We start from the raw sequence: 10,280 nt of genomic DNA on the forward strand, positions 1-10,280 counted from the left end.
ACCACATGGATTGAAAGTGGCCCCCCAAAATGAAGTGGTTGGGCCATCTCCTAGAAGCATGTTCTAGGGCTCTCTATCCAGGGCCAGGTCCACTCAGACCGCTGGGCAGGGACAAGGTTTTCTCATTTTGAGAAATAACCTCCTTCCTGGTAAGAGAATAGAAGCCATGACACAAGTTACCCAGGACCTACCTTTTTCCCAGAACTCCCTGCACTTATGGGCCTCAGGGCCCACAATAGCCTTTTGGGCTGAGCACCCAGAGAAGTTCCTGCAGAGGAATGTGTCACCCACCTCCTTGATTTGCTGTGTTCCTGCACACACAGGCTCACTTTTTACCAGGCCACCCCATTCCCCTCCGTGTTGAAGGGACAGTTTCCAGTAGCTAGAGCCATTCCATGATGCCCAGAGGTGCTGACTCTTGTTTTCTGTGTCTCATCAGGAGAAAGAGTCTGTCCTGGGTAATCTGGCCAAAAAGGCTAAGCTGACAGAAGACCTGTTTAACCAAGTCCCAGGAATTCACTGCAACCCCTTGCAGGGAGCTATGTATGCCTTTCCTCGGATCTTCATCCCCAGCAAAGCCGTGGAAGCAGCTCAGGTTTGGGGTGCTGGGCCGGGGCTCACTGGGTTCGCTTGGAATTGCTGGGTTGGGGGTTGGCTCTTGCCTTGGGGAGCAAAAGTGCTGGTTCTGGAGGCTCGGAATTTTTCGGACCCCTCGGCCAGATGGTGCTTATAGCATAAAGATGATGGGCCCCCGGAGGCCCAGCCCTGCAGCATGCTGTGGTGAAGGGGCAGCGATGAGGTCAGCCCCAGGCGAGTGGTGCTGATCTGGGCTCTGTTACCTCCAGTGTTCTGAAGGCAGGTGCCCAAGCATGACATGATGCATTTAAAACTGAACCCACGCTGGGGAAGCAGTGACAGCCGTCTCTTCTGCGCAGCAACTGCCCTAGAGCAGCACTTCTCAGTCCTTGAATGTCAACACAAAATCACCTAGGGACCTTGTTAAAATGCCAGTGATGGTTCAGGAAGTCTGTGAAGGGGCCGAGATTCTGTGTTTGCAACAAGTTTTCAGGCCGTGCCATAGACATCTGCCTACTTTAAGGATCAGAAGCCAGAGCAGTGTTTCTGAAAGTGTTGTCCTTGTGTCCCTTAAACCTCCTCAATACCTTGTTAAACATTCAGAATCTGGGCCCTCCCCCACTCACTCAGACCTGCTGAGTCAGAATCCCTGGTGCCCGAGAAGCCATTTAACAGGTACCCCAGGTAGTAAAAACCAAGGTGCAAGAAGCACTATGAACAGAGCCCCCAAGCTGCTGTTCCCTAAAAGTCCCCCTGGGCACAGACCTCAGGGCCATGTTGTCAGAGGTTATACAGCTTGGCATATATATAGGGGACCACCATCAAGGCTTGCGGAGATACTGCCTGGCTGTGGGGCACAAAGGAAAGAGACTCTCAGTCCTGGGCAGAGAGCGAAGTACCACAGCCCATGGCCATCCTGAAGTAGCCCGCAGACCCCAGCTTCTAGCAGTTTCCAGTGTCCCACCCTGGTCCTTGCAGGGAGGGTGGATGAGCCCTGTCACAGGAAAGAACCTGCCGTTTCCATTGTATTTGACTTTGAGTGTTCAGTGGTGTGTTTGTGCAGTGCAAAGCCGTAAATGAACTCTCAGTCCTGCCCTGCTCCCACAGGCCCATAAAATGGCCCCCGACATGTTCTACTGCATGAAGCTCCTTGAGGAGACTGGCATCTGTGTTGTACCTGGCAGCGGCTTCGGGCAGAGGGAAGGCACCTACCACTTCAGGTACTGCTGCCTCTCTGTGCCAGGGGACTGGTCCCAAGTTTGTCTTGGAAAAGACAACCTGTGTTATCATAGAACACAGTCTGGCTTCAGACACTGAGGTGTGTGCAGCCCCAAACTCACTGTGGCAAACCACCCGCCCTGCCCACTCCCATTCTGTCCTGTTGCAGAGCCAAGCCAAGACCTGGGTCTGGGGATTAAGGAAAACTATGGGTAGATTCCAAGGTCATCTCCTTGACCACTCTGTCCCCCCCTCCATTGCCTCCATCTGTCACATACTATCCAAAGTGTCCCCAGTGGGGTGTTTTCTTCTTTATTTCCATGTCCTTTTCCAACTCCATGATAGCAGCTTGCAGTACCCAGGTGCTCAGTAGCTTATCCAAAAGTCTGCAGAGATGCCACATCTAAAACAATGGAATTGGTTTCACTTACTGTGACACATTTCACAGGGTGTGCCAACTCTGCCCCTGTGTGGATGGCAACCCCAGGAGCAGAGCAGGCTAGAGCAGCTCGGCCCAGGTTTCCCCACTGAAGCCAGTTCTAACAGGACAGCATCTTCTCCACGCTTGGTGCTCTCAGATGTCTCCTGCAGCAGATGCTAAAAAAAGAAATGTCATGAGCTTAGTTAGCACCTGGAGCCAAGTCCTGACTCAGGTTGTAGGCAGTGTGCCCTGGATGGACAAACGTGTCTGGTTGGCCTTTCTACCCTAGTGAGGTCCACCTTGGCAGTTCACGGCTCATTCAAAAAAACGGTTAAATCGAGAGGGCTGACTTTAAGGTGGTGAAGCAAACCAACAGTATTAGAGGAAGTATTAGTTACTATGGCAACTTGGGAGTTCTTCTGGAGGGAGAGTTGTAACTGGAGGTTCTCACTGTAAGAGAGTTTTTTGTTTTTTGTTTTTTGTTTTTTTTTTGAGAGGGAGAGAGAGAGAGAGAGCAAGCAGGGGAGGAGCAGAGAGAGGGAGACAGAGAATCCCAAGCAGGCTCCACACTGTCAGCACAGAGCCCAATATGGGGCTTGAATTCACTAACCTGAGCCAAAATCAAGAGTCAGATGCTTAACCTACTGAGCCACCCAGGCACCCCAAAAGAGAAATTTTAAAAAGGCCCACCTAGCAGGAAGAACATCTTGCTCTGTATCTGCAGGAAACACCAAGTCATGCTCTAGAGGAAGTTGTATACACAGGTCAGAATGTTGCATGGGCCTTCTGTGATAATGGGTGGACGTGTTAGTGAGATTAAATGCTGCCGGCATCTTACTGCTTTTGGTCATACATGTTACTTGAGTTAAAAGTAAATGTACAAATTCAGGCAGGAGGTGGTTCAACAAGTCAACAAGTTCCAGGTTTTGTCCAGGGGCTGGTGTTATCGCAGTGGACGAGACAAGCCTTCCCCCTCCCACACTGTTTGCCCACATTGTCACAACTGCAACTGAAGGAAGGAGCTGCCAGGTTCATTCCTCTCCCCTTTTCCAGAACAACTTATGTCCAGGCTGATGCTATCTTCTTTCCTGACAGAATGACCATCCTCCCTCCGGTGGAGAAGCTGAAAACAGTTCTACAGAAGGTGAAGGACTTTCACATAAAGTTCCTGGAGAAGTACGCATGAGGATTGCTCGGGCCCAAAGGGAGACACAGTTGTCAGGCCTTCCTCCTGATGGCCCGCCCACACCAGACTGAACTTGCCTTCCCCAGCAACTCTGCCTCAGGCCTCACAAAGGCCACTGGTGGCTTTTGTTGTCATTTTGCCCCAAGAGACTTCTTTCTTTGTGCCTTGATGTTGGGAGCACTTCTCTTCTGAGCAAATGTGAATTGGGGATATCTCAGAAGCCCTGTTTTTGTTTGTTTGTTTGTTTTTTGTTTTTTTAAGCAACCAAAGTAGAGGGGACTTGCTCAGCACATGTGGCCGGTGTTCTCTGAATCCATTATTGTGCTATTGGAGAGGCTATTTGGGGTTTAAAACAACCAGGGTATGTATGTTGGGTGAGATGTTTCAGATCTGAAGAAACACGAAGGTGCTGGGAAATGTATGATAACCATGGCAAGAAGTGGAAATCCTAAACTCACCACCGTGATCTGTGAAATAAAACCATTAGCGGTGTGAAAATCTAGTTCTTCAAACAGGAGAGCCTGGAAGTCTACTAGAGGCTCAGAGAGGGCCCACCATTCTGGCTTGTAGGCAGACAGCCTATCTCTCAGACAAGAATGGTGAAAGCAGTAGCACGTGGGTTGGACTAGATGCCAGGCTAGGTTGTGACAGGTACGGGGGGCAATGGCCAAGTCAAAGCGTTCTGCAGGGGAAGAGTGGGTGCAAGCCAGGCTCCAAGTTGAACCAGGTCTCCACTTGGGAGTGCACATCAGGTAGTGAGGACTCTGCAACAGGTAATTGAGCAACAGGTAATGAGGGCTTTGGGGGTGAAACGTTCCCTTAAGCATGCTTAGGTTGGGACCCCCATCTGGGAGGTCTTCCTGGACTTCAGGGACACAGGGTACAGCCTGTCCCAGTCGCATGGAGGCATTCTGCCTGCTGATGTGTGGATCCATCCTGCCCTTAGCCAATAGCTGTTTTCTACCAAGGGCTTGATTTCCACACATCGCCCTCTGTTGGTGACAGCAGGGACAAGGAAACACTGAAGATGTCCACAAATGAGGGAGGGGCATCCTCAAGGACTTGACCAATCAAGCCCAACCAATCCCCTCCTGTAGTGTGTGTTGTTTCAAATCAAATTCAGTCCATTTCCTAGCTGATAACTGGTCAAAGTGCCTGGTAGCTTGGCTGCTGTGGGCGAGTACATGTAATTGGATTCGAAGTTTATAAAAGTATTTTAACTTAATGCCAAGCATTTTGCCTCACTTTGCTGCTGGCTCCCCTCCCAGACTCTGCAGACTGTGCTGTAGCATCAGTCATGTCTCCAGCCAGGGGAGTATCCTCCATCAGGCCTGCTGCTTCCCTGGCATTAGCAAACCTGGGTCAGGGCCTGACCCACACTTTGAAAACAAGTGGGTGCCATGGGAGCAGTAGGCTTATCTGAGAGCCCCTTCATTAAGAGACCCTTCCTACCATTGGCCTTCCCCAGTGGGCAGTGAGGGAAGCCAAGGCCAGCTATAGAGCCTGGGGGCCCAGCAAGTCCCAAATTGGAATCAAAGGAGCTGGAGAGACAAAAATGAAGAGAAGTGAACTTTGAAGGCAGCCTCCTATGCTGTAATTTCCACGCTTGGGCCCGTGCAGGGGAATATGATAGAACACTACAGACTGCCCCTACTTGCTAACATTACAGTTCCTGTGAAGAAAGTAGCCACAATCTACAGTAACAAAGGGAATGTTTGGGAACTTTTCCTTCCTTAAAAATTGAGAAAATTGCACTTGTGCTTGTTGGATGGCACATCAACCAGAATGTGTCCCAGAGTTGTGAGGTTTCTGGTGGAGAGGTTACATAGTAGAAGCTAGTCTATTTTTTATATTTTTGTAACAATTGCTTTTTTCATGAGGGGATGAGGGGTTAGTATTTGTAGTCTTAACGAGTCTAGTAGTTTTTTATAAATCTCTTCAGATTATAAATAACATAAAAACTTTGCAACGTTTACATGATTTTTTAAAAGACGCTGTATGCACTTGGTTTGCTTTTAAAATAAAAATGTAATAGGTCAGCTGGTTTAGGAGGTTAACTTCATTCAGGGTAGGATTGCTGATCATGATAGATTTGATTTTTTACAGACTTTATTCTGGCATCTTGTTTGGGTACCGCCAGAGAAAGTCATTTGTCATTTGGGGTCGCACTTAAATCTACACCTGCAAAGTTTTTTGTTGTTCATCTAGGTCCGCACATGGGGAATGCCAGACTGTACCTCTGGTGGTTGATCACCTCATACCCTGAGGCCCAGCATGTTGCTGTCCCAGTGTTGTGTGATTTTGCAGGAAGAGCTGACAGGCCTGCCTGTCCCTGTTTCCCAATTTAGATTCTCATAGGCATCTCCTGACAAAGGTACTTAATGATAGCTCTGCTGGAAATTTCTAAACAATAAAATACATGTCCAAAATGGTGATGGTGTTTAACTTTCCTTGTAGTTTAAAAGTCAAACAGATACCACTAATTATACATCTTCACTCTTTGTAATTTAATGGTCCTAGCACTAGAATGAACATTTTCCTCAAATGCTACAAACTTCTCTCACCATTTCTCAGCTTCCGTTTCCTTTTAGGTGTCAACCCTCAGGACCCTGAGCTGCTTTTTGTTGCTTGAGGTAGGAAAACATAGATTCTTGAAATGGGATGTTGTTAAAATGAATACAGACCTTGTCTGTCTGGTGGAATCAGAATGAACATCCTCTTCACAGTGGTCAGGAGAAGCTCGAGAAGCACAGCAAGGTCAGTGGGGGAAAGGAGTCATTGATACAAGGGATTTCATTCCTTTTCCCTAGGCTTTCCCAGATCTACATCAGTTTTGATGTGTGGTTTTGAATTCAAAACTATTTTTCACTCAAAACTAAAATTTCTATGTTTTTATTAAAAAAGAATTGGAGGGGTGCCTGGGTGGCTCAGGGTGGCTCAGTCAGTTGAGCATCTGACTCTTAGTTTCAGCTCAGGTCATGATCTCCCAGTTCGTGGGATCAGGTCCCAAGCTGAGAGTATGGAGCCTGCTTGGGATTCTCTCACTCCCTCTCTGCCCCTCACCCCCTTATTTATCTATTTAAATAAACATAAAAGAATTGGAAAATGGAAAAAGGTAGGATTCTTTCAGTTGGAAGAAATGGAAACCTACTCAGAATAGCCTGAAGTAGGAAAGAGGAATTTATTGAAGTCCTGGAGGGAAGCTGGCTTAGGTTCTCCTGTTCACTTTGTTAAATGCAAAGCCTGTCTTGTCCAGCTCCATGTTGAAAAATTCCAAGGAAGGACTTTGATTGGCTACCTTTGTCCGTGTCCTTCCCTGAATCAGTCTCTGGTCCAGGGTGATTTGGCTGGCCCTGTGCTTGCTGGTGAGGCAGAAGAGGGGCTTAGAGTCAACAGCCCCATCAGAGCCATTGGAGGAGCTGCTCTCTGTAGGATAGGGGACTTCATTTACTATATGTGGCTCTTTAGAGAGGACTGGGGGAGAGAATGGTGTGTTTAGGGTGTGTTGAGGGTCCTTACTGGTTGATAACCAAGGGAACTAGAGATGTTCTCTGCATCTTCCCTCATCATTCATTTACATGGAAACATATACAACTTGCCTGGAGACTAAACTTTGTGTAGCTATTATACAGAGAGTTTATTAAGTAGGGGTTAGAAAAGACTTATTATTCAATATTATTTTTGGTATGGTTTGCTGTAACACACCTAGAAAGCTGTCAGCAAATGTTTGATAAGTACCATGAGCCATGGACTTCTAGGAAACAGGGAGTCAAAGCTAATAAAATATCACTGTCCTCAAAAAGCCATATGTGCAATGGCCACCAGACAGTTGAGTACTCAAATTCAATCCACCTAGTTTGCTGGGCTTAAAAGAAGCATGTGGGTCAGGCATAGGAGAAGGGGATGATGCTGTTCTCTACCAATTTAAGGATTGGTACTTTCTGAGAGCCAGATATCTTTGGCTTTCATCCTGCCCCCAAGCCAGGAGACACCCCTCTCCCTAAGAAACAAAGAAGATGGAATTTACTGCCACTGCTCAGCTCCTTAAGAGGCACAGGTCATCTAGAGTTTCTTATTAAAATTTCATTCTCCCACTTAAAAAACCATACTGACGTTTTTTGTCTCCCCAATTTCATCTGCCTTGTTCTGAATGCACATACTGCGGCATCCCCTTGAAGTCCTTTTGAAGATATGAAATGTTGAAGATTTTAAAGATATTAAAGATTTTGAAGATATTTAAACATCCAGAATCCTAGTGAAAACTGACAAGTTCAGACCACAAAAGTATACATTCCACAAAAGTGTAAAACTCAAAAAATAATCTGATTAGCAAAGTAAACATGTTTGTGTGGAAAAGTTAGAAAAGAAAGAAAAGTTCAGAAAACTTGAAATCCCCTAACCAAAGTTAATTAGAAGCCTAACATTCTGGGAGATTTCCTTACTGTCCTTTTCTTGAGAGAATATATATATATATATATTCATTTTAAAATTTACATCCAAGTTAGCATATAGTGCAACAATGATTTCAGGAGTAGATTCCTTAATGCCCCTTACCCATTTCGCCCATCCCTACACACAAAACCCCTCCAGCTACCTTCAGTTTGTTCTCCATATTGAAGAGTCTCTTATGTTTTGTCCTCCTCCCTGTTTTTATATTATTTTTGTTTCCCTTCTCTTGTGTTCATCTGTTCTGTGTCTTAAAGTCCTCATATGAGTGAAGTCATATGTCTTTCTCTAACTTCGCTTAGCATAATACCCTGTAGCTCCATCCACATAGTTGCAAATGGCAAGATTTCATTCTTTTTGATTGCCAAGTAATACTCCATTGTATATATACCACATCTTCCTTATCCATTCATCCATCAGTGGACATTTGGGCTGTTCCATACTTTGGCTATTGTTGATAGTGCTGCTATAAACATTGGGGTGCATGTGTCCCTTCGAAACAGCACACCTGTATCCCGTGGATAAATACCTAGTAGTGCTATTACTGGGTCATAAGGTAGTTCTATTTTTAATTTTTTCAGGAACATCCATACTGTTTTTCAGAGTGGCTGCACCAGCTTGCATTCCCACCAGCAGTGCAAAAGAGATCCTCTTTCTCTGCATCCTCGCCAACCTCTGTTGTTGCCTGAGTTGTTAATGTTAGCCATTCTGACAGGTGTGAGGTGGTTCCTGAGAATATTTTTAATGTGGTTGAGGTGTGTATGTGTGTGTGTGGTTTGAATCCTGTTTACTCCCTCAGCATCACAACATGCTAATAAAGGTGCCTGATGAGCAGTTTGGATGGTCACCTTACCAATTCTGTGGAGGATCCCATCATTTAGTTAACTGCACTCTTAAGCATTTAGATTGTATATTGTTCTTGGTTTTTAAAAATAATGCTGCATAACTAGCATCCTCACATTAAGAGGGTATCACACCTCCCTTGCCCTTGTATTTAGGCTTCTTGTGGAACATTCTTAGGACTCAGTGTTTGCCATGAGTTTCAAGGGCTTCCTCCCAAGGGCAGAGTCCAGAGTAGGGTAGACCATGGTGCACACCTAGGCTCTAGCTCTTACCAGTTGTGGGATCATTGTGCCCCTGTTCCCATCTGTAAAGTAGAGCTAATAATACCAACTCATGGAGTAATAGGATAATTATGAGGATTAAATGGGGGGAAATTGTGTGTATGTGTGTGATTTAGCATATTTCCTGGCAAGTAGCCTCATTTATTGAGCATTTTCCATGATTATCTCCAGTTTAGAGTAGTGTTGATATGACCTATGTTTGATAATGTTGAAATTGAATGGGACAATATGCCAGATACAATATGAAAATGACAGAATCAGTGAGGACCATTTGCCAAAACTTCTGAACATATTCTATGAGGCAGAGTACACTGGTTATTTTTTTGTCTGTGGTAACTTTTTTTTTTTTTTTTAGTCATGGTTTCTGAAATAAAAATGCCTTGAGTCCAGTTACACTGGAGTCTTTATAAGGTAAGTCCAATTTAAAAATCACTTTTTACAACTGGACATTGTAACTGGACATTTGTTTTTGGTGTGGGTCCATCTTGACTGGCTGGTGCCAGTTAAGAACTGAAATTACTGGGCTCCTTGGCATTTACATGGGGTTGTGCCCTCCCTCAAAGGACCTCTGTGGGCCTTTATTCCTTTGTGGTTAAGGTAAACTGCTGTTTGCCATTGCTGACTTAAAACTTCAAAACAGGGTGACCCCAATCTTTTGAGTCAGCCTCATAGGACACACATTGGGTGCCAAAACCCCACTCAAGGGTACAGAGTATGTAAGTTAGGGTTTTTCTGGTCGCACATGACAGAAGAACAGACCTGAGAAGTTAAGAACTGGTACAAAGGTAAGAGAAAGGTACATTTCTCAGCTTCCCTTTCTTCTATATATGGCTACAAATTCAATGGGACATAAATAGCATCACGTGGCAGCTGCTGGGAACTTCCCTTAGCAGAAGGCTACCTCCCCTTTGTCCCTTTTCTTCCTTGTGCTCTCCTCTAGCTGCTTGGAATCTAGCTGTAATGGGTGGCATCTGAGCCATGACAACAAGGACAACATGTATGTACATAGTGAACACTGTGAGATTTAGCTATTATTTCTGCTGTTGTGTTACTCCACCCTAATCTAAAGACACAATCTTTTGGGCTTTCAGAAACATCTGCCTGGAGTTTAGCTTGATTGTCTCATCTTGTTACCCACTAGGGCAGCTTAATAAGTGTTAGCAACATTCACAGATATGTTAGAGCGTCTTGTCATTCATGCTGGGTACAGTGCTCAGTAATGGGAACACAGCAGTGAATAAGACACGGTCCCATGATTTAGAAGCTTAATAATGACCCATGCTAGTAAGAGTGGGGATACATATTGGTA

At 45.5% G+C, this 10,280-nt stretch overlaps 1 protein-coding gene across 1 annotated transcript in view; it reads left to right on the forward strand.

The window, feature by feature from the left end:
- GPT2 (glutamic--pyruvic transaminase 2) overlaps positions 1-6,198 on the forward strand; it is a 34,485-nt gene extending 28,287 nt beyond the window's left edge. The window contains exons 10-12 of the mRNA XM_049620924.1: positions 440-595; positions 1,684-1,796; positions 3,311-6,198. Coding sequence (XP_049476881.1) covers positions 440-595; positions 1,684-1,796; positions 3,311-3,401 — 360 coding nt within the window. The 3' untranslated portion in view covers positions 3,402-6,198. The remainder of the gene's footprint in view (positions 1-439; positions 596-1,683; positions 1,797-3,310) is intronic.
- The last annotated feature ends 4,082 nt before the right edge of the window (positions 6,199-10,280 follow it).

This window comes from Panthera uncia (assembly GCF_023721935.1).
Source record: "Panthera uncia isolate 11264 chromosome E2 unlocalized genomic scaffold, Puncia_PCG_1.0 HiC_scaffold_19, whole genome shotgun sequence".
Taxonomy (NCBI): domain Eukaryota; kingdom Metazoa; phylum Chordata; class Mammalia; order Carnivora; family Felidae; genus Panthera; species Panthera uncia.